The following is a 25,295-nucleotide window of genomic DNA, read 5'->3' as shown; positions in this document are numbered from 1 at the left end:
GTGGTAACTGCTACATTCTCCCTTATCTCCAGCAAAAATAAAAATCCAGAAGTTTTCACTTTCTTTTTTTTTATTGTCTAGGACGAACTGGCTTTAGGACGAACCTATCAAACCATAATGATGTTAAGTTCAACAGCCACACCATTTGCTCAGAAGACGGAATAATATCAAAGGCGAAGCCAGCCAAGATTATCAAGAAATCGGTTCTAACTGTAGTTATTTATATTAAAAAATCTACTACAGGTTGCATGCGAAAAGAAATTTCAGATAGATCAACATGTCAGAACTGCGTCATATTTAGCTTAAAAAGACAAAACTAAATCTGGAGAAAAATACCAAGCTTCGGTTTCTAAGTCTTTTCGGTCAAGTTCGAAAGAAGAAAACGAACAAGATACTTTTAATGAAGACTTGTGTCGTGCATTATTCTCTTCAAATATACCGCTTTCAAAATTATCCAATAAAAACTTCTTTTTTAATAAAATATTTTAAATATTATAAAAAATAAATTCCAAGTGAAAGGACTCTAAAGAGAAACCATGTCAACTCGTTGTACTCGTCAGTAATAGATAATATAAAAACTAATATTAGTGACAATTACTTCTACGTGTGTGTTGACGAAACCACTGATTTGTCAGGAAGATATATCGCTCATTTAATGATCGGTGTTCTAAGCGATCAGATCTTACCAAAATCCTATTTAATTTCATGCAAGCAATTAGAAAAAAAACCAACTCTGCAACAATATCACGTTTTGTACAAGAAGAAATATCAAAATTTTTTCTTCCTGCAGCTTGTAACGATAAGACTACCAAAGAGAATTGAAATACTATTATAAAAATAATACCATGGGAGCTTATCGTCTATGCTTCGCCTACCTCAGTATCTCAAGTGTGAGTTCGTCTTGTCTTAAACTAGGAATTAAACCATGAACCCTTAGCTGATAGTAAATAAAACAATTATTTAACTAATCATATACATATATACCCTGTATTTTAGGCGTCATGCCCTTCCGGTAGCGATCTATGGAGGAGTATCACCGAGCCACAAGCCCTTATCTCTTGCCGTACTGCTCCACCATAGGCCGATCAGACACCAGCATATTCTAGTCTAAGCCGCAGATTCATCTAGAATTTTAAACTGCTGCGTTAGACTTTTTGTTTTTCTGTACACCGAGCTGGGGACCGAACCCACGTCCACTAAACCACTCGCAGTGAAGCGAATGAGAAGCCGGCCGCCCAGCCCGCTTGGCTATCTGACCGACTTTAACTAATCATATTTATTAAAAATGTGACGAAAAAAACAATCAGCCCTGCCAAGGCTTTACAATATGTAAATAAATTTGGCGATACTTATGGCATCGATGGGTGATTGTGTGGCCTCCCAATTAGATGGTTAGGTCCTCCTGAGCTACAGTTGTTCCATATTTGTGTGGCCTTCCAATTAGGTGGTTAGGTCCTCCAATAAAGTCAATAAATTCTCCAATAATATCTCATAAAACCAATAAACTGGTAATAAAGCCAATAAATTCTTGAATAAGGCCAGTAAACCCAAGAGAATTCTGCAAACCATAAAATGAAGCTTATAATAATTTTTGCCTTCTTTTATAAATTTCAGAAATAGGCAAAAATTATATTCCCACTATGTTAGAAAAGTTGATTGACGGAAAGTAGGGAGACTAAATGAAGTTTGCACAGATGACATAGGACGTATGCCTGTGATGGAATTAGCACTTCTGTCAACATAGAACAGAATATTTAGTCTACCGGACAGAAAGAGAGGGGGCGAATATTTATCCTACTGGACAGAAAGAGAGAGAAAAGAAAGACAGAGGGCGCCAACTACTTTTTGAAGAAAAAATAGTAAAAACGAAGCTGAAGGCAAAGGAATTAATAAATTAATAAAGAAATTAAAATAGAATAATTATTTAAATATAAATTAATAAAGATGTGATGTTTATAACGTTACAAGCTGTTCCTAGGCATAAATTATTTTTTTTGTTTTTATCCGATGCTGTATCATATATGGTCCAGCAGGACAAAATTTAAAAATAATTTATACCAACTTAATACTAGCTACTTGTACTCTAGCTAAGTCTTCAACTTTATGAAGAAATGCTTCATAAAGTTGAAGCATTTGAAGCAAGTTGACCAAATATTTTACTTCCACCATGGTTGGAAGCCGCTTTTTTCTATTCAGACTATTTCGTAAATTAAAAAAATATATATATATAATTGAAGCTATAACTGATGAAAGTTCCCAATTTCTGCTAAACAAATTTTTAAAAACAACGTTCTTTAGCAGCAACTTTCATTCATTAAATCAAATTTTAGTTTGCTTCAAAAAACTATTACTCAATTAGGATCATCAAACTTGTCGTTGGTAGAAAGCATAGCCTTAATAAAAGACATTAGATCAGCTTGTCAAAATGTTAAAGGTGACACTGGAAAAGATATTTTTCAAAAATTTAAAACAATAATTCTAAAAAACAATGGAATTCAGAAACTTAATGTGGTAGCTGACGTTCTTGTTGGTAATTTTTGCGAAGAAATAGATACCAAATATTTTTGTAAATATTTTGTAAATATTGGTAGAACCAATATTTTTCACTTTTTTGAATATATGTGCCTGAGTCTAATTATTATCCTTATAAAGGTATACCAGGATTCGTCAGTTAAAAAGTTGTACTATTATTAGGTTAGCTACTATTAGACTCTCCCCCCTGAACACTTTATTATCATTTGAATGGAAATGAAAAGCCAAAGAACCGCAATCACTTTAATCATAACTACTACCTGATATATTGAAAATGCCGCAGAAATTTGTAAGGAAATATTATCGCAAAATATCATAAATAAAGAAAAGAAAATCATGCTAAATTCGAATTCCAGTAAGAAACCCAACATCAAAGAAAAATTTCGCGAACAAAAGTTCGTTTCTGATATCCGACAAATGTATGAAGTCGTTTTTTCCGCTTACGCCAGCTAATTCTGATTTAATTCCAAGTACGATACGCATATCTAGAAACCTTCAGGCAGACATATTTCTGAAATCAGCTTTTCTCTGTCTTTCTGTCTATCGACAATTTCCTTTTAACTGTTGGTTTCCAGTTCCCGACGCTGACATGACATGCAAGAATATTGTTTCTTATGACTGTGAATATACTGCTCACAAAAATATGGAAATCGGTAATTGTACAAACAGAAACCGCAGATTCTGCACTTTAAAATATTACGATTAAGCCAACTTGCTTTAATAAAATGTTGATATTAAGAAAGATACAGGGCGTTAAAGTGAAAATTTAAAATTTAATTTTTCGCTATAACTTTTACGTTTATAAATATTTTTAGACAAAAATTTACAGTTAGATGCTTTTGAGCAGGATAAATTATAATTTTATACATACTTTAATGTAACTAATAGAGGGCGCCACATATGCCACATGTGTGGCATAAATTTGCGCTTAACTTTTTTTCCTTTTTAAGTTAGCTCTATTTGTGTTAAACAATATTAATGATACATTATTTTTACAAAGAAAAGGTATACTTGTTAGTAACCTGAAAATATAACCGTTTTCGAGATAATCGCATTTTATAAGTCAGCTGCATAATAATTCTTAGTTTGATATTTGTGCGGTAAAGCACTGAATACCTGTAGATAAGCATAATTCACAGATTATTCTTATTAAAACAACTCAGATGCTTTGTTATGGGTGTTAAATAACTTATTGGAAAAAAAATTTTTCATCTTATTCTTTAGGTACCGTGTCCATATTCAGACGTTGGCCGTCATCATGTTTACAATTTCCCTTTTCTATCGCTTCTGAAGTTTTTACAATGGCGTTGTATTAATTTTTCTCTATTGTAAAATGCTGAAAACCCAAAATATGTAGTTTATGCAAGATGGTACACCACCACATTCTAGAGAGAAGGCAGTTAGAACATACCTAAATACAACTTTTCTGAACGTTGGATTGGTCGTGGTAGTCATATTCCTTGGCAATGTGGTGAGATATTGATATAATTATTTAATTCATAAAAAATCCGAAAAGAATACTTATTATTCATGACATAAATTGTTTACCCATTTTTATTAGGACAAATGGAAACTAGAGCACAGGTATTGAATAACACATATGTGCCTTGTTTCATAATACTTCTGCTACAAATCTAACCTTAAAGACTCAGCATTTTTACAAAAACATATTGTTATAAATATAGTAAACACTCAGGCAATTTAGTTCAGCATAATACTAGTTCGTTAGTAAATCATAATAGTCCATTTGTTCGAGTTGTAATTATAGTTACTCGTAAGCTGTAACATAATCATATAAATAAGTAATGTCATCGATAGGTTTTTCCGTGTGTATATAAGTAACCAATGAACGAGATACATCACAGCTTAATACATTATTTAACCTCTGCGACAAATAAGATGTAGTTCGAAAATATACCATAAGATTTGGATATGTATCCAAAAGAATATATTCATCCATTCTAAATTATAGCCACCACGTAGCCCAGAATTTAATCCGCTTGATTTTGGTATATGAGGCGCATTAAAACAACTAAGAAATAAATACTGCAGCAGTTTCTTTAGAACCAATGATGCTATTTAATATGAGACGATCTTTTATGGAATATATTGACAAATGAATTAAAGAAAATGGTTGGCATATCGAACACTTACTTTGAGAAAAAGTTATGTTATTTAGTTTAACTATTTCTTAATTTGGTTTGTAAACAAAATGTTTTGATTATGACTTTAACATAAAACGTAAAATGTTTGATGTAAAATCCTATTATTCTGTTATTTTGTCAAATCTTATTATTAACCATCATCATCCAGCCTCAAGAGTCCACTGCTGAACATAGGCCTCTTCCTCATGTTTCCAACCCCGTCTATCTTGCGCCGCTCTTATCCAGTTTTTATTGAGTCTTCTTAAATCGTCAGTCCATCTTGTAGGTGGTCGATCGACGCTTCTCTTGTTTTCCCTTGGCCTCCATTCCAATAACCTCTTTTTCCATCGCCCATCTGTCATTCTGGCTATATGTCCTGCCCATCTCCATTTTAGTCTGGCTATCATCTCGATTATTAACTGGCTATTATTAACCATGCTGCTGATATATTTATTCTATTTAATATTTCGTTAACTATTAACTGAAAATAAAGGTATTTTATACCAAAATTCAGAAGTATTAATGTTTTTGTCTATTTTTTCTTCGTTGCCTGGAGTAATTGACTTAAATAAGAATTATGCAGCTGATTTGTAAAATGCGATTATCTCGAAAACTGTTGAGTTTTGAAGTTATTAACAGGTATACCTTTTTTTGTTAAAATAATGTATCTTTAATATTTTTGGTCCCAAATACAGGTAACTTAAAGAGCAAAAAAGTTAAGTGCAAATTTATACCACATATGTGGCGCCCTCTATCAGTTACATCAAAGTGTGCATCAAATTATAATTTCTCATATTTAAAAGTACCCAATTATAAATTTTTATACATAAATGTTTAGAAACATAAAAGTTATAGCGAAAAATAACATTTTAAATTTGCACTTTAATACTCTGTATCTTCCTTAATATTAACATTTTATTAAAGCAATTTGGCTTAAATCGTAATATTTTGAAGTGTAGAATCTACTGTTTCTTTTTGTACAATTACTTAAGGACCACCCTGTATACGTAGTGTGGATGGCTGGACTTTGAAGACAACGATGCTAAAAAATATGAAAATATGGATGATCTCTAGGCGCTAATATTTGAGGCCATTATTTGCAAAACTCGCTAATGGACAAAAATTTCGAAAATTATTTTTTTTAATAAGTTTATTTCAATTGTAAATAGGAATCGAATGTGTAATTTTCAAGAAGCATCTTATGAGGTTTTGTAACGATTTAGTAGTACTGGTTCAACGGCGAATATAAATGCATCTAACTCTTGTATTTTGACTTTAAAGCTAAACTTCGTATTTTTTAACCATTTCATAACAAATCTGTTCGTGATTTGCTTGCTTAAATTTTTATATATAAAGTGTATTTTTTAAATTGAATTTCTCGCAAATGGCCTAGACGTAGAAAAATAAATTGATTTGATGAACTTGGTGTTGGCTTTTTATGGTTTTAAAGTGAAAGCTTTTTAATGCGTTTTAAAAAAGACTAAATGAAAAATATTTTTTGATCAAAATCGAATTCTCAATTAAAATATTGGAAGTATAAATCGAAAAATTCCCAACTTTAATGGGCGGTAAAAGCATTTTTACAAAATTTTAATTTGCGAAGGTATTTTGTTTGATGTCGGTGCAATTGAATCGACTATTTTAGGATCAACACGAAACTTCGCGTTTACATTTTAAGTCGAATTTAATTTGAATTAATAAAAAACTTTTTCTGCGGTGAAACGTCAAATCAACGCTGAAACGTAAGACTTCTACAAGGTTCATAAGGAATATTACTGTAGTGTTGACAGTTGTGCGTCGTGTCTTCAATCCATTCAGCATTGTTGTTATGAGTAACTGCCGTCGAAAGTTGGTTTCCCCAAAACTCATCAATTTCATCTTGGCTTGGGTAGGATTTATTTTTATTTTCTACAGTGGAATTCAGTTTCCAGAAAGCCTTCTTTGCATGTTCAAAAAGAATATCGTTGCATCTCCGGATCTCCTTAGACGATCTGAATAAACGAAAAGTTTTTGTTTTAATGTGTCCATGAGGTGTTGAGCTGTGCTGCTTTCTGGATCATGTTGTGAGTGTCTTAAAGTATTCAGAATTATTTCTTCAGCTCTTTCAATTACTTTTCGGCTTCTTACTCCTCGTATACATTCCATAATTTGTCCAATATCCCTACACAATAATTCAATTTTCCTCAGCAGTATTTTTTCTCAGGGTGCAATTCTGTTTTCAGTTCTTCCGAATTGCTGTTGCTGCACAGTAAATCAGCATATGCAAATATTCTAATGTTTGGGCTTGTACGATATAATTGGGTAGGACTTCAGTGTTCAAAATTTGTAACAGCGCACCTAGTTTTTTACAATAGTTTATTTTTGGTAGCGATGATCTGCTAAGTGGATTTGTTCCATTAAACTCTTATACTACACGGGCTGTTTCATTTACCAGGCTATCGGTCAACACGTGGTTGTCCTGCTGCGTATTATCTTGTATGAGAAGCTCAAGAGTCTGCTCATTAAGGATTTCATTAGGGACTTGATCTACAACTAGCTCTTGGTTATGAACCTCCCGTTCGACTTTGCTTCTGATGGTATCGCGTCTACTCTCTGGGATAAGAAAGATTATTTCGCTGTTCAGATACTTAAACCTCTGGGAACTCCCTGCAAAATTCGGCATACAGATGTTGTCCATAGCCGATTGTTTCTCGACCGAGGTTCGTCACCTTGGAATAGAAGCGCAAAATGTTTTCGTTTATAGACACAGTCCATTTCATAAGCTGCCTCGATCATCCCTCTTGAGTGAGTTATAAAGCAAGTTAACTAAGTTGGTAATATGAGAGTTAAGGTGTGTGTATTACAGAATCTGATATATTAGATGTGTATATGTTTTCAAATTGTAGGTCGACATGAAAATAGACCTTATAACATGAGTCCAAAACTGGTGCAACTTTCGGAGGAACATATCAGATCATTTAAATGTCGTGTATAGCATTATAGTTTAAAAAAGTCAAGAAAACTTTATCCTCCGGAGACTCTCAATATTAAAAAGATATATCTCTTATTTCGTGAAAAATGTCCAAATCAGAAAATCAGTTATAAATGGCACAGAGTAATTTTCACGAAAAAAGTTTTAAACTATTGAAACTGAACATAAATTACACAAACTCAAGGCAAAAACGTTTTACACAAGAAATCTGAATGCTAAGAAAAATGCCAAAAGCAAGTAACATTTGAAGCTATAATAAAGGATTATTCAAAGATTTTACCAATTCTAAACATAACGACTAATGATGTGTATTAGAAACGTCAATTGACATTAGTAAGCTTTAATATCAGGGCAGTCTATTTTTATATATACGCGCAAACTGTTGCTAAAAAGAGCGCAGATGATGTTATGTTCCTTTTAAACCATTTTTGCTTTAATTTTCTAGATGCAGAAGTACATTTAAAGATTTTCTGCGATTCTTGCGCTGGCCAAAATAAAAATTATACGCTTTTAAGATTTTTGCATTTCCTCGTACAAAAAAAGCGCTGTGACTATGTGATTGTCACGTTTTCTATAAGAAGTCATTCCTACCTTGAGTGTGACAAGGTCCTTGGTCTTCTTCTTAAGGTGCCTTCTCCATTACTGAAGGTTGGCTATAGCTACAGCAAATTGCTCTCTATCTTGAGCTGTTCTTAGTATCGAATGTGTGTTCATGCCTGTCCAGTATGAGGACAGGCATCCATACATTCTTCAGCCAGGAGCATTTTCTTCTTCCTGGACATCTTCTTCCTTCCACTTTCCCTTCCATTATAAGTCGTAGGAAGTTGTAATTTTTCTCCTCTGTAAATATGTCCTAGATAACTCGTTTTTCTGTTTTTTACAATATTTAGGAGTTCTTTCTTAAGAGATCTTCAGCATCCTTCGAAAAACCCACATCTCAAAGGCTTCTATACGCCTCATGCTTGTAATTCCGAGAGTCCATGTTTCCACTCCGTATAGCAATATGGAATAAATAAACGTTTTTACAAATTGGTATCGGATATCCAACGATAACGTAGAGTTTATTAGGAATTTTTTCATTCGTTGAAATGCGGTCCTAGCATATTCTATACGAGCACGTATTTCGACCTCGTCTTTGGTCTAATTAACCAAAAAAGTGAAATTGATATTCCATAGCAATGGGTGGAAGGTTTTAAAAACGCTAGATGCAAACCACGACCATCTGATGTTATAGAATGCAAGCAAGACATGTTTTTTGCCTGGACAGATTTTCTAGCACCAGTCTACAAAAAGGGAATTTCGCATAAGCCATGATCCTCCAAGAAGAACAGAAACAAGAGAATGTTACAATAGAATGATACAAAATTTCATTATAGCGGGGCCAAAATTGTTATATAAGAAATTATAATATATATTCCGGTATCAAAAAAAAAAAAAAATACCAACAGCTACAAGAGCTACAAAGATTTGTTGCTGACGAACAAAATTGCTACCTACTTGAAGTTGCCGATCATGGAAATCATTAGAAGTGATGATGACTTTGATGTAAGTTTACTGATAATATTTTAAAAATAAAAACTACATTTTTTCGGTTTTTGCAAGAATTATAATGAAACAATACTATTTCTAAAATAGAAACCTCTTGCTTACATGCCGATGATAACCTGTCATTTTGACAATTTAATAGGTACATCTGTCTAAAACCAACAACCGAACGAGATGATAGCAGACATTTTTGTTATCTAAGAGGAAATTAAAACTAAATTTATTTTGGACTTAGGGGAGGATGGGGCATCATGGACCATGGGGGTAATGTAAACCACATCGGTTATTTTGTTTAAAATTGGCAACACTGCATCTAGTAACTACTACAAATATGCGTAGACATCTTATCTACTTTTAGTATGAGTGTGAACGCACGGGGAGTACGTTCAGACGTGTTATAATTAAAAACACGTGTTTCGTCGCTGCTGATCTAAGGAATTTACTACTTTTGACTAAAGATTTCTCGGTAAGTAGACATGATTATTTTAACTTTTTGATACTGTGGTGTTGCTTGTAAAATGTGCTTTTAATAATTAAGATTTGCTTTTGATACGTTGTGAACTGGTACGTTAATTTCCATATTTTGAATGTGTACTACGCATGGGACAACGTGGACTAGGAGTGGTTCACATTGCCCCATTATATTTTCTTGACACTTTTTTAATTATATGCTTCTTTTGCAGTTAGAAATGGTACGAAATTATGTGAGGAAAACTGAGCAACAATCCTGGTCTCTTGTTGCCTTGAAGAATGCTATCCGGACAGTTAAAGCTGGGGAAATGGGCTATTTAAAAGCTAGTAAAGTTTATGGTATCCCGAAAGCAACGTTAATTCGCAGATGCAAAGAAAAAGTTACAAGAATTTCTCCTGACGAAAAGGGTCTAGGTTTCTACAAAACGGTTTTTACCAAGGAACAGGAAAAAGAATTGTATAATTATATCTTAGATATGGAGAAGCGTTTATACGGAATTACTTTGCTTGATCTTCGTCACCTAGCTTTCCAGTTAGCCGAAAAAAATAACATAGACCATTCATATAATAAAACAAACAAACTTGCAGGTTTAGATTGGGCGTACGGATTTCGAAAACGGCACCCAGGGCTTTCATTACGTAAACCCGAATCAACATCTGCTGCAAGAGCTGAAGCTTTTAATCGTTACAATGTAAAACAATTTTTTGATCTGTATAAAGCTACTTTGGATTCTAAACATGTCAATCCAACGCGTGTTTTTAACTGTGACGAAACAGGTCTAGGTACAGTCCCCAAATGTAATAGTAAAATCTTGGCGCATAAAGGACGGAAACAAGTTGGACGGCTTACTTCTGCTGATAGAAGTGGAATAACAACAGCCGTTATTTGCATGTCATCATCAGGAATCTTCATACCGCCGATGTTAATCTTTGCAAGAAAGAGAATGAAAGTTGAACTCCAAGCTGGTGCACCTCCAGGTTCAATATTCGCCTGTAGCGATAGTGGCTGGATAAATAGTGAACTCTTTTTAATATGGTTTCAACATTTTCTTCAACAAACGAAACCAAGTGAAGACGATCCGATCTTATTGATTTTGGATGGACACAGCAGCCATACAAAAAACATAGAAGTAATTAATTTGGCTAGGGAAAAACATGTACATATCATTTGTTTGCCTCCACATTCCACCCATCGAATGCAGCCAACCGATGTTGGTGTCATGGCTCCTTTAGCACGATATTATGATATGGCATTAGAAAAGTTTCTTAATAACAACCCAGGCAGAGTGGTAACAGCTTTCCAAATCTCTAAAATTTTTGGTGAGGCTTTCTTACAAGCTGCAACACCTTTGACTGCTATTAACGCTTTTAAAAAATGTGGGATAGTACCTTATGATCCCAATATATTTAAATACCTCGATTTTGCACCATCTGCTACGACTGAAAGAGATTTGGAGAATAATAGTCTACCAGTGTCAAGTCAAGATGAGGCAATTCCTTCAACTTCAACTGCAGAGCCTCACTTAAGTCAAGATGAGGTAATTGCTTCAACCTCAGTTGCAAAGCTTCATACTGGTAACGATTTTCAATTGACAATTTCCCCTGCACACAATAGAGCAACAACTTCATTTGGAGCAAACAGCCCTAAAGACATTCGTCCTCTGCCAAAGAGAAGTAAATTAATGGAACCAAAGAGGAAATCCAAAAAAGGTAAAACGGCTGTACTGACATCTAGTCCGTATAAGCTAGAATTAGAACTTGAAATAAACACGAAGGAGGCAATAGAAACAATGAAAAAGGAAAAAGCTAAGAAAAAAATAAATGATGATAAGCACGAAGATAGTGAAAGAAGTAACAAAAAAATAAAAGTTTGTCCTTCCAAAGATGGTAAGGGAAAGAAAAAAAATAAATGTAACCATCAAGTACAAGATGATGGCAATGGTGAAGATGCTGAATGTTTTTACTGTAACGAGTGGTTCTCCTCATCAGCCAATGAAGAAGGATGGGTACGTTGCTCGGCCCGTCTGAAATGGGCTCATGAAGCATGTGCGGGAATAGATCCAGAAGATGATGAAGAATTTCAGTGTGAATTTTGTATTTCTGAATAAATATAACATGTGTCTATTTTTACTAATGTTCTGTTACCGGTTTTCTAAGTATTTTTAATAAAAAAATTCTTTTTACTTGATTTTATTTACCAAACATAGCCATTAGATAATGAAATAGTGTGACTTTCCTCAGTAGTTCACATTGTCCCACCCTATGGGGCAATGTGAACTATTGACATATAGTCAGTTGTCATTTTTTTGTTGAAAATACGTTAAATAAATTATGTTTCAATTGCAACTAAATGACAGTTAAATGTTTAATGAACGTCCCTAATTAATTAAACAAAACAAAATCATTTCTGGTTTAACAGTATGTGCATGTCTTCCTTAGATGGTTCACAATGCCCCATCCTCCCCTAATCATTTTTTAATTTTTTTGGATTACATAACTTTAGAGCTTTTTTATTAAACCAAAATGTTTTGAATAACAATTGCTTTAGTTTACGACAAAACCTTAATAAGGTTTAAAACCTTAATAAGGTTTAAGGATAAATCATGAATCTAAAACAAATAGAATATTTTGTTTTTTTCAGTGTACAATAATAGGCCACTTTCAAACTTGCCAAATTTTACTTGGATCGTTTTTCTCATGTATTCTTCAGATGTTACTTGTATAAAATAAATCTAAAATATATAAATTTGGTCTCTCCAAAGCTTTACTCACCAGTATCAGCCATAAAACCGCGTAGTGATCTTCAGCGTACGTAATTGATTGAAAAAGTTAGATATTTAGTGACAAATTATTAAGCATCCTAATATAGACAATTAAAACAGTATCAACTTGGCTGTATCCATTATTCATTGATAATTTGACACTCGAGGCCGAGCCGAATTGATTTATCATTTATAATCAAATTAATTACCAAAGCCGTATGCTGGAAAACGAAGCCCGTCCCTATAAATAGGATCTCCAATATGCATTAGTAACATTTAATTGTTAATATGAAAAATAAATAGAAAATACTATTTTCGGATAACCAGTAGATATTATAATTTGAAAAATAATTAAAGTATTAATTTTATCTAAAGCTTCACTTTAGTATAGGCAACATTTTATTCTTGTCCTCTAGCGCCATCTACCAGAGTTTATAAGAACTATGGCAACGAACGAACGCAGCATTACAGAAATCCATAATGGTTGTACAACTTAAGAATAGTGCAGGAATCCGTTCAATGAGGACGAATAGGAAGGAGTGGAGCAATTTTAAATATTTTAACCAGAATTTTAGAAACGTAAGACAGAAATAGGAAATTCACGTACTTTAAAAAAAAATAAATATATAGTATGTCGCTATATTATTTAAATTTGTTGAATTTAGTCTAAAAACATTGCTTTTCATAGTAACAAAAGTCTACAAATGTTTGTATTTTTATCATTTTATTCATTCTGACGCAGGATGTAGTAACTTACCTCTAATCTTACGGCTCCATCTGACCTTCCGGTTCTTGACTTCGTATAGCACTGGACTTTGGTCGACATTCTTACCTGAAACATAAAAAGGAATATTACGATCTGATCGAACCATAACTTTCTGTACAACAAATACATTATACGAAAAAGTTCTATACATAATAATTTTAATCAAGTTTATAAACGATTCTAAGATAAAAATTTAAACATCCCTATAACAATTTTCTGAGGCAAAAAGATTGTTTGTCTAATGCCATCTCTCTCTTTCTATCTCCACACACACACACACACACACACACACGCATAATACTATTATCAAAAACTAAGTGGTCCCGTGAAAAGTCACTGAACTATTAAAAAACAATTTAAATTTACTTTATAACTGAAAAACATCAATTTAAACATAAACAAGAATTGACTGACCGGTTTAACCGTGTCAACCGAGAGACGTAAGCTGGAGAAGATCGGCATGGGACCGGCAATGTTGGAGCCATAGTTTGAAGAAGGCCAAGGCTCGATTTGAGCTGTAGCGCCATTGGAGAGTGAGATAATTTTAATTAGACAATCGTACACTCTTTTTATAGCCAATAGGTTATTTATTTGGTGCGGAGGAAATAGTTGCAAAGTTTACTAGTTTAAAAGAGTTCCTGAATGCTGAAAGTATTTGGAACATTAACAAAATATGGTTGAGATCTCCTTGTTCTTGACATGTTTCACATAAATCTGGATTGTAGATTTTGATTTCAATCTACAATCTCAATCTCATTATTATCAAGGTTGTTATATATTTACGGGCAGTATTCTTCTTCTTCTTCTTACGATGCCTATCCGTTCCGGATGTTGGCGATCAACATGGCTATCCTAACTTTGCTTGCTGCTATTCTGAATACGCAGAACGGGCAGTATTAAATCTCTTAAACCATCTGGAATTTAGAATATGTGGTTATATGAAAACGTATTGTGTTGTTGAGTGGTCGACAAAAGGTTGCCAAGAAGTTCTCCATCGACTTTTTTGATTTCTTTTAGAGACAAGAAATTAATTTGGTAAATGAAAGGGTTAGAATTATAATTGGGTAACTTTGAGCTTTTGAGAGATAATAAAACTGACAATGAATCGAATATTATTAAAACTGCATTATTGTTTAACCTGTCGAAATATATCAATGCTTCAAGAATTGCTAGTACTAAAAATTGAGCAATTGGAAGGTAGTTTGAACATATTTCTGTCGACGGATGGAATGTAGAAAGCACATCCGGGTCCTTCCGATGTTTTTGATGTATCTGTATAGATTACAGTTGCCTTGGGCCATCTTTCTATAAAAGAATTGAAGATGCGCGAGTCTAATAATGAAGTATTATAATATGTTGGTATATTTATTTGAGCTTCATAAAAAAATGCGAAATAATCGTTAATGTCAAGGTTGCTAATACTATTGGTATACTTATTGTTACACATGGCTCTAAAGGCCGTTCAAAGAGTTGGTGTTTTACGTTTTGCCCAATAATACTGGCTCAATACTAGTTGTTGATGAAAGTATGATTCCCTTTCGATGAAGACTACTTTTCAAACAATATATACCTTTAAAGCATCGCCGCTATGGCTTGAAACTGTTTAAATTATGTAATCCTGCAGGTTATCCACTAAAAATGATTATGTATATCGGCAAAATGGCTAATAAAGGGCAGGATTTATCGGAAAAATTGTACTAGATTTAGCAAAAGACTATCTACAAAAAGGAAGAGTTGTAATAATCGATAATTACTACACGTCTATGTCTTTAGCAAAACAATTATTAGATGATAATAGTCACTTATTAGGGACACTACGTAAAAACAGAAAATATATTCCAGAAGATATACTTTCCGCAAAATTAAAAAAAGGAGAGATAATTGGAAAGGAACATCGTGATGGCATTGTAATAGGCAAATGGCACGATAAACGTGATGTCCTCTTCTTGACAATCAGACATGGAATCGACATGAAAGAAACAGGTAAACATAAGAAAGATGGTGTAGCTATAATTAAACTTGAAGCAATTATAAACTACAACAAAGGAAAAGATGGTGTTGACGTCTCAGATCAACTCGCAAGTTATTTCTTACCTCTGAGAAAAACTGTTTGCTGGTACTATAAGCTGCAATTGAAGTTTTATTAAATACGGCTTTCATCAATAGTTTAATATATAATTACTTCAACACACCAAGACAGCAAGTTATTTCATTTCGGAAAATGCTAATCTTTAGTTTAGTCTAGTATTACAGTCCGATGCCCTCACCTATTACTACTGTAAAGCATATGCTTGTTATAGTTGACGCCAAAGCTACAAACAATAGGAAGAAGAGAAAACGTAACCAATGTTACACTGAAAAAGTTGCAACAAAAGGCAGTAAAGAAGCTCAAAAGAAACCCAAACTAGTTTCTACATTTTGTAATATTTGCGAAAAATTTTATTGTGTGACATGTTTCACTAAAAAGCACGAGTTTTTCATGATCACCGGTGACATTAGTGGCACATACGTGTGTAATATGTTACTGCAGTGCAGGATGACCCGTGATCTTCAATTTTTTTCAAAAAAATTTGTAACAATGTAAACTTACTTTGTATTATTAACCATATGTATGAATAAATATTGTTTTGTAAGCATTTTTCACTTTGGCATCTGGGGAACTTACCTAACATGTGGCAGCCAACGTGTTAAAGCCAATTTTCGTCGCTGTTGTCAAATTACATTTATAGGGTTTATAGTAGTAGTATAGCTGCTACTACATTAGAATGAAAAATAAACAAGCAAATTTAACATTTGTCAACATATATGCCCACACTGAGAATGCTCCTGAAGAAGAAAAGAATGAATTCTATGAGAAACTTGAAGAATTGTACAAAGAAATACCAAAGAACGACATACTAATCCTGCTAGGAGACTTCAACGCAAAGATAGGGAAAGAAGACACGAACAGAGAAATCGCAGGAAAAGAAACGATCCATCAAAATACGAATAACAATGGCAGGAGAATATGTAATCTAGCAGCAGCAACCAATATTTTTATTATTAGCACTCAATTTAAGCACAAAAAAGAGCACAAAGTAACGTAGCTAATACCTGGAACAACAGATGGAAACCAAATAGACCACATCCTAATCTCAAAAAAATGGAGAACAATTGTACAGAATGTAATAGGCGACATGAAATTGAAGATACTTAAAGATAAAAACGACAGAAAGAAAAGAAAGGTGGAATCGGTCGAAACTAAATACAGATAATGCAAACAGAAAATTCTGCACTAAATTAGAAGAAAAACTACTAGTCCTAAAACCATCAAACATAGATAAAACATGGGAAGGCATAAAAGATAGTATCTTAACAACAGCAGAGGAGACGATAGGACTAATGGAAGACAATAAAAGAAAGGATTGGTACCATGAAGAATGCGAGCAAGCTAGTAAAGACAAGGACAAAGCAAGACACAGGTGGGTGGCCACAGGGAAAAAATAAGATATCCTAGACTATAAAGAGAAGAAGAAAGAGTCAGACAAATGCTGCAAAACAAAAAAGAAGAAATGGATCGAAGAATTACTGCAGGAACTCGAAGCCAATAGTAATGACAATGCAAGACTATACAAATACATAAAATCACAGAGAAAAAAAGAGATACCGGCAAATATTGGAAAAATGGAATGGGAAACACACTATAGAGAACTGTTTAAAAAGAAAGACGAGGCTGAAAATGCAGAAAATGAAGAACAAACAGAAAATAGGAATGGAGAACAATCAGAGCCTCCCTCATACAGCGAAGTATTGGCGACCATAAACAGATTAAAGACAAGGAAAGCAGCAGGACCAGACGACATTATAAATGAGTTCTTCAAGAAAGGGGGAGAGGAACTAGCCCACAGAATTCACAACCTAATAGAACGAATATGGGAAGAAGAACGCATGCCGAACGACTGGAATTGTGGTCTGATAACACCAATCCCTAAAAAAGGCGACAAGACGAAATGCACTAACTACCACTAACTACACTAACCACTAATAGAAAAAGAAACAAGAACAAAAATAGGTGAATACCAACATGGATTCAGGGAAGGTAAGTCAACAATAGATGCAATACACATTGTAACGCAAATCGTCGAAAAAAGTTACGAGCACGGAATAGATCTACATATACTGTTTATTGACTACAAGCAAGCTTTTGACAGTGTAATAAGGGAGGAGCTAATTAAGAATATGAATCAATTAGGCATCCAAGAAAAACTAATAAGTCTCACGAAAATGACGATGAAGGAATCCAAGGCACGAATCTTAACAAGGGAAGGCCCGTCAGATGAAGTACACATGGAGGTAGGTGTCAGACAGGGAGACTCCCTGTCAACAACATTATTTAACATTGCCATAGAGGGGGCAGTAAGAGCAGCCAAAATTATGGGAACGATTATCGAATCTTCAGCCCAACTGATAGCGTATGCAGACGATATTGCACTGGTTACTAGAGATTTAAAAACCATGCAGAACATAATATTAATACTAGATAAAGAAGCAAAGAAGAGAGGGCTAGTAATAAACCAAAGCAAAACGAAATACCTCAAGTGTTCAAGAGAGAATACGAACATAGAGAAAGAAATTAAGCTTGGTGCATATACATTTGAAAGAGTACACCGTTTCAAATACCTGAGAGTGATGGTGAATGAGAGAAATGATAGAACGGATGAAATAAATGAACGCATCCTACTGGGTAATAAAACCTACTGGAATTACCAAAAATTCCTGAAAGAAAAGTACATTAGTAAAAAAACCAAATTAAAAATTTAAAAGACTGCAATCAGGCCAGTGATCACCTATGGTGCAGAGACGATGTGCCTAACACAAAAAGATGAAATGAGGTTGGAAATCCTAGAGAGAAAGATAATTCGACGAATAATGGGACCGGTGGGAATAAGTGTAGGCGAATTTAGAAGATTAACCAATGAAGAAATTAAAGAAGTCATCGAGGGTGAAGACATAAAGTTCATGAAGACGCAAAGGCTCAGGTGACTAGGATACACAGAAAGAGCTAACCCAGACTCTACCCTAAAGCGAATAACTGGATGGAGACCAACAACAAAGAATGGAGGAAAATTGTAGACAGGGCCAAGTCACACACGCTGCTATTATAATAAAAAAAAACAACAGCGGACTGATTCTCCGCAATAAATAAATCAGAGAGCCCAAAAGGGCGGCAAACACTCCGCCAGGAGTGAATAAGCCATGATGATGATGATGATGATAGCTGCTACTGACGCCGTATTTATATTATTTATGACGGATGAGTACCGATCAGTTAGATTATAAGAATCAATGTTGTTCGTATCTTGCAAATTCTGAATACTCGAGGTATATAACGCCCAATTGGCTTCTTTAATTTTTAATATTTCATTTATTTTTAGGAGATATTTAATTAATTTTAAAAAGTAATTCAATAAATATAACACAGTGATGATCCTAGGGTATCAGGGATGTCTTGTTAACCAGTTCAGGTGAACAAAAAGTTACGTCAACAGCTGAAAATTGTTGATCAGGACTCCTCAAAATTGTAGGTTGTGATTCGTTATTGTTTAAAACGGTTAAATTTAAATCATAGAAGAGTGCTGTGCATTAAAGTCAACACCTCTAATTAAAAATAGTAATAAAAACACAAAAAATGTAATTTTCATCAGGTATCGCTCCAATGCTTTTTAATCAAACCCACAGATATTTTTAAACAACTGTTGAATCATTCAATTTGTTTACTTTTTATTTTTTGTTACACACAACCACAACGTGTGGTCCAAATTTTCTAAATATATTAATTAAGCTTATAATAAGCTTGATAAATGGTACTTTATTTTGACATGATGAAGTCAGAGCTATTCATTAAGATAAATTGTTACTTTTTACCATTTATTTACGAATATATTGACCCCGAATTCTGTCGTAGATAAGTAAAATCGAAGTAATATAGAAAAATTGTTATTACTTTTATTATCGATAAAAAACTCCATTAATTGTAACGCTTAATTTATAATATTTTGGGAAATATTTGTAGAGGATGATGGTGCAGTAAAAGATATTGATGAGGAAATATAAATCGAAAATATAAATAACAAATTGACTTTAAGATTTATACAGATACAATAAATATATACTATACATCGTCCCATAAAAATGCGAAGAAATCGTTTTAGCTAAAAACTGAAAATTTTTAAATGCATTCATTGTTGAATTAATAATCAATATTTCCTTTTTAATTAGTAAACAAATCACATATGTGAATTACAAAAATATGATTCTTGATGGTTTCCTGCGAAATATCGTTCCATGCTTATTGAATTGCTCCTGGAGAATCGCAGTCTTCCAAGCATACTTCTAAATGCTCTATGGGATTCATGTCAAATGAATTTGTTGTTCATAAAAATAAAATTTAGATTACTTTTATTTTCTAGTGGATGAACAGTGAACTATGTTCATACATCATATCTCCCTCAAATATTACTGTTTTTCTGTTTGATAGGAGACTCCTTTTCTTGCAAAATCAAGTCGTTCGTGTTATTCTAGGACGTCAGCTGTCACTTATAAAGCTGCGTTCTGACAGAATGTGGAGCGGCCTTCTTCTTCGGCGAATACCGTTTTTATCCTCAATATTTGTGGTTTACACACAACATTTGAGCGAATATCTAAATATAAACGATATTGAAGGAGGTTACAACATAGAAAATCAACATAATCTACGTAAACTACACAGTGGAGACCCAACAAGAGAAGAAGTGTCAAATGTCATCCTAAAACTCAAAGACAATAAAGCACCAGGAATCGATGAAATCTGTTCGGAAATGTATAAAAAAGGTGGTGATTAACTTTTTGCAGCAATCCATAAGCTAATAGTACTTATATGGCAGAATGAATTGATACCAGAAGAGTGGCTAAAGACAATAATTTGTTAGTTGCATAAAAAGGGTGATCAACTGAAGTGTAAGAACTATAGAGGCATTACTCTGTGAAACGTGGACCTTACCTCAAAATGATGAAAGACTTATTGGTATTTTTGAGAGAAAAATTCTTAGAAAGATTTTTTGGGTCGTAAAAGAAAATGGGCTATGGCGTCGAAGATACAACTTTGAACTATATCAGTTATACACCGATCCAGATATTCGTTAAAGTGCAGAGACTTAGATGGGTTGGACACATTGCTAGGATGTCAGATCATGAATACACAAATACATTCTCAAAACCAGAGGGCAGAAAAAGTAGAGGACGACCACGAATGAGATGGATTGATGATGTGGAAGAAGACCTACAGATTATAAGGATCAGAAGATGGAGTGAAGTTGCCAGGCATCGACACGAGTGGCGACTTCTTTGTGAGCAGGCCAAGATCCACAACAGATTGTCGAGCCACTTATATGTCACTGGGATATGACAAAACTGTCCATATATGGCTAGAACGTCCAATAATGTTCGGTAAATTAACATGGTTCAAAAGAAGTTGGAAGCTAATATATGGCACGTACTTATCCCTCCAACCTTTCCGACGTATCTAGAGCAGGTGTCGTAGTAATTGTACTATGAAGTGGTCTAACGAAGTTGTTTTAGAATTTTTATCATTGTTTAAATTACCCAACTTACTAAAAGTTTTACCGGCAACACTGAGGGTAAGGAATCAAAATAGGGCCTATGTCTGATGTAATCGCTCAGCCTATGTCTGAATTCAGTCTTATATTGCCATTTAGGGTATCTGTTAAATACTTTAACATCATTACATATTTTTAACAATAATGTAACACGCAACAAATTATGTAACTTTTTATTTAGTGGCTTGACTCAAGTATACCTGGTAATATTACACTGACGATGGACTTTTTAGTCCGAAAACGTTGTGTGATGTAGCCCGAAAGGGTCTTTTTAATTATGTACCTTTTTTTAAAGGATTTTTAAATAAAATATTTTAAGAATAGGTCAATTAAATAATTATTAAAAGGGTGGATTAGTTTTCCTTCTCTGCGTGTTTATACGTATCGTTTCATTCACAGAATAAACATTTTTGCCGATAAGATCAATGACGAATCTGTTTCCGACATAAAAATTGATTTCATTAACGTTATAGGCAATTTATTCGTGTCTAATAGGACGTTCTGTATGTGGCGTGAGACTGTAAAAAATATTTAAATCACATCGCCGTCTTATGATAGCTATAAATTTTTAGTCGTTTTGTATTAATTAAAGAAATGGGGCTATGCGGCACAGTTATAATACCAGCGTCTATTAGTATCCGATGAATAAACTCTAATGATTTAGATGTCTCCGGACCTACACGTGTTTCCACACACAAAATTTATGGATAACATGTAAAGCAATAAAAATGTACATGTCAGTAAAACTTTTGTGTCATAATTCAGTGGATGACTTCCTTAAACAAAAGACTTTGTTGTGATGGCCATAATTCAAGACTGATGTAATTTATTGGAAATCACGATGAATATTTCCTGTACACGAAAGGAATGCCAAAGTAGGATACACAACTTTGTGTTACACATAAACGGAAATTTTCGATTTTTAACAGAAATAATTTGAAAGAAAATGTTAACAGGATAAATATTTATTGCGTTGTTATGACATGTTGGAATTTAAATTTTTCTTACATAAAGTTTCTTAAAATGCATCCGAGAAAATGTGTAAAGTCTTAAAAACACACATAAAACCAGCGAAATTGAAATTGAAAATGTTAAAAAAGACGCTAAAAAACGATAAATCCCAGGATTTGGCTATTATTGATTTATATTAATTATAAAGGCGGTCATCAACTTATAAGTAAAACCTGGCAATCAAAAAGTAATGCGAAAAGAATGTAGTGACAATATTATTGTACCAATACATAAGAAAGAAAAAAGGACTTATGCCAGAACTGTAGGGGTATATTACTAATCAATATTCTTCTTCGTGTTCCTCATCCATTAAGGACATTCGCGATTATCATGACCCATTTTACTCTTTTTGCAGCAATTTTAAAGAGTTCGTCAAACCAGGACGTCCGTCGTATCCCCGGTCCTCTTTTTCCTTCCACTTTTTCTACCCTGCCACGATAAACAGTACACAGGACCAGAGTTTCTGGATGTAAGCAAAGTCTTCGCCAGAGTCTGGCATAAAGGCGTAATATACAAAATGAGAGGCTACGGATACATTGAGGTCAGGCGTCAGGGTTCAAATAGGATAAGTACTATCCGAACACGGAGCACCGGAGTCTGAAGTGCCACAGGGAGCAGTCCTGTCACCTCTACTGTACACAATATACACCGCAGATGTTCCAAGAACACCAGAAACACTACTCAGCCTTTATGCAGACGACATAGCGATTGATGCCAAACACAGAAAGTTGGAAGTAGCGGTCAAATATCTACATACAGCATTGGATAACATTGAAGAATGGTGTATCCAATGAAAAATAGCAATCAATTCAGAGAAGACACAAGCAATCCTATTCAAAAGAAAAGAGAAAAGAGAAGCCCTAGAGGAACAGCTGTTAGTGCAAGATAATCCCATCGAATGGAAAAGAAACGCAAAATACCTAGGAGTCATTATGGACCAAGGGTTAACGCAACACGTGGACACAACCATCCAGAAAACAGCAACAGCCAGAGCAGCAATAAGAGGACTCACAGGTAGAAAAAGCAAACTGCGCATAAAGACGGAAATAAGACTGATAAACAACATCATATTTCCAATAATCACATATGCATCTCTCATGAGTTAGGCAATTTGTCAACAAGAAATCTTGTTGATATAGGAATTTCCACAATTGAAAGTCGTCTTCAAGAAGCTTCATCCATTTCAATTCTAATTTCAAAATATACTCCATATACTCGAATACTGTTACAGAGAATTATTACTAAAATCAACACTAAGCGTAGATTATTCAGAGAGTATAAAAGATTCGGAGATCCCATCATCAAAACAGAATACAACCGACTTTAGGCGTCAATAAGATTAGAGGTGAAAAAGCTGGAACAAGAACAGTGGATGCGAGTCATCTCTGGCCTTGACCACAGAGAAGGTTTAAAATTGTGGTCAAAATTCAAAGTCCTAACCAATCAAAAATCTCACATATTCTCATCTAAAAGTAAATAACATCATACCTAAAAATTCACAAGACAAGGCCGATACTTTTAAAAATTCACTACACGCCGCACTTACCTCCCAAATAATCCAAATTTCAGTATACGTATACTGAGAACTACCGAACGGAGAGTGGAAGATGTACTCTACAACCTTCTACTGCACATGGAGGTCCATCCTTATCCAAAGGTGCTCCTGTGCAAGAGGACACCGTTAGGCAGATGTGTAATATTCGAAAAAACACATCTCCTGGCCCAGATCGCATCCATAGAAGATGCCTCAGAAACTTCCAGAGAGATGTCTAAGGTTTAGTTATTTTAGTATCTCCTTACTTTCGTCTCACAATCCATGAACGAACATAATAGGTTCGCCATAGGCATCTTTCTCGACGTCCAAAAGGCAAACTGGAATGCCTATATCTTCTTCTTTCTTCCTACTTTAAAAATAGGCCTAATGCCTGTTTTACTTCGGTTTTTAGCCTCAATTGACGTTGTCTGACCATCTTATTCGGTCGTTCCATTTGGCGATTTGTCTCTTGCTATTCTTACTATTATTCTATTTTCTGTCATTCTTTCGATGTGTTGATTCCATTCCACTTTTCTTCTTTTTGTCCACGCGTTTATTTCCTCTATACCACATCTCGCTCGTATTTCCTAACTTCTTACTCTGTCTCTTAGAGTTTGGTTTGATATTTTTCGTTAATTTCTGTTGTTTCCAGTAGTCTTTGTGTTTTCGCCGTATCTGCTCTTGTTTCCGCTGTGTATCGGTCTTATTGTTGATTTATATATCCTGGTTTTCGTTTCCGTTGTGAGGTATTTGTTTCTCCAGATTGTGTTGTTGAGACATCCTGCTGCTCTGTTTGCCATGTTCACTTGTTTTTGTACTTCTTCCACTTTTCCGTAGCTTACAGTTTTATTCCCAAGTATTCAGTTTCCATCACTTGTTCTATTATTTTGTTATTTACGACTAGTTTACATCGCCTCGGTTTTGCTGATATCACTATCGTTTTAGTTTTCTCTGTTGAGATCTCCATGTTGTATATGAGCGCCGTATCTTCGAATTCTTTAATTAATCTTTGTAGGTCATCTTCATTTTCGGCTGTTATTATGGCGTCGTCGGCGTAGCATATTATCCTTATTTCCTTTTCTCCCATTCTATATCTTCTTCTTTTTTTAACTTTCTTTATGATTTCATCCATTATCAGATTAAATATTAATGGCTCAGCGAATCTCCTTGTCTAATGCCAGTTTCATATTTGATAGGTTGCGATAGTTTTCCTTTACATCTTACCATAGCTATGTTATCTTTATATATATTCTTTCAAATCCATTTACTCCACTAGCTGGAGTCCCACAGGGCTCAATTTTAGTTCCTACATTGTACACAGCATATAATAGTAACATCTCCCTCCTCCTGAACAGGTCAGAAACTAACTATCTTATAGATATATGCCGATGACACGGCATTACTTTCCGCTGGTACCCTCAGAGAGACGCAGAGGCACACGTTTGTGTTCAGCAGAGCACAAATGCAATATAAAAAGATAGTAAACTGCTGCAATAGATGGAGGATCACCTTAAACCCAACTAAAACTCAAGTTATCTTATTCAGATCACCATACACCAGATTGAACAAGGGAAACTGGATAACGGGGTCCTACTTGGGAGTCCACTTTAATTGGGATACAAATCTCCAACACACTATTGACAGGGTAAGGAAGAGAGCTGATCTCCTGGGCGCGTTGTCGGGCAAAAAAGCTGGCACCAGCTCCAAAACTCTCTTACATACATATAAAACATTTATAAGATCTATCATCAATATAAGACAAGGCGTGAGTCTATGCATCACTTATAGGCGAGCGGTTTACCCCTATAAGCAGAGCATCAACCGACTAAAATTCTTTTTGCATTTCTAATGCACCAAACCTTTTTTATTCGATTCTATATATTTTTCCAAGATGAAATGTATTTTTTTTTAATTTTTACAAGTGG

The 25,295-nt window shown here is 34.2% G+C and overlaps 1 protein-coding gene across 3 annotated transcripts in view; it reads right to left on the bottom strand.

The window, feature by feature from the left end:
• LOC140444943 (rho guanine nucleotide exchange factor 10) overlaps positions 1-25,295 on the bottom strand; it is an 807,510-nt gene that overhangs the window by 342,767 nt on the left and 439,448 nt on the right. For 2 of the 3 annotated variants that reach the window (XM_072536652.1, XM_072536653.1), the window contains exon 4: positions 13,183-13,257. The exons of the other annotated variant lie outside the window; for it this stretch is intronic. In XM_072536652.1, the coding sequence (XP_072392753.1) occupies positions 13,183-13,257 (75 nt within the window). The remainder of the gene's footprint in view (positions 1-13,182; positions 13,258-25,295) is intronic. 3 annotated transcript variants of the gene reach the window in all.

This window comes from Diabrotica undecimpunctata, chromosome 7, assembly GCF_040954645.1.
Source record: "Diabrotica undecimpunctata isolate CICGRU chromosome 7, icDiaUnde3, whole genome shotgun sequence".
Taxonomy (NCBI): Eukaryota; Metazoa; Arthropoda; class Insecta; order Coleoptera; family Chrysomelidae; genus Diabrotica; species Diabrotica undecimpunctata.
Note: the sequence above shows the minus strand (reverse complement) of the source record. Positions and strands in the feature narration are given on the sequence as shown.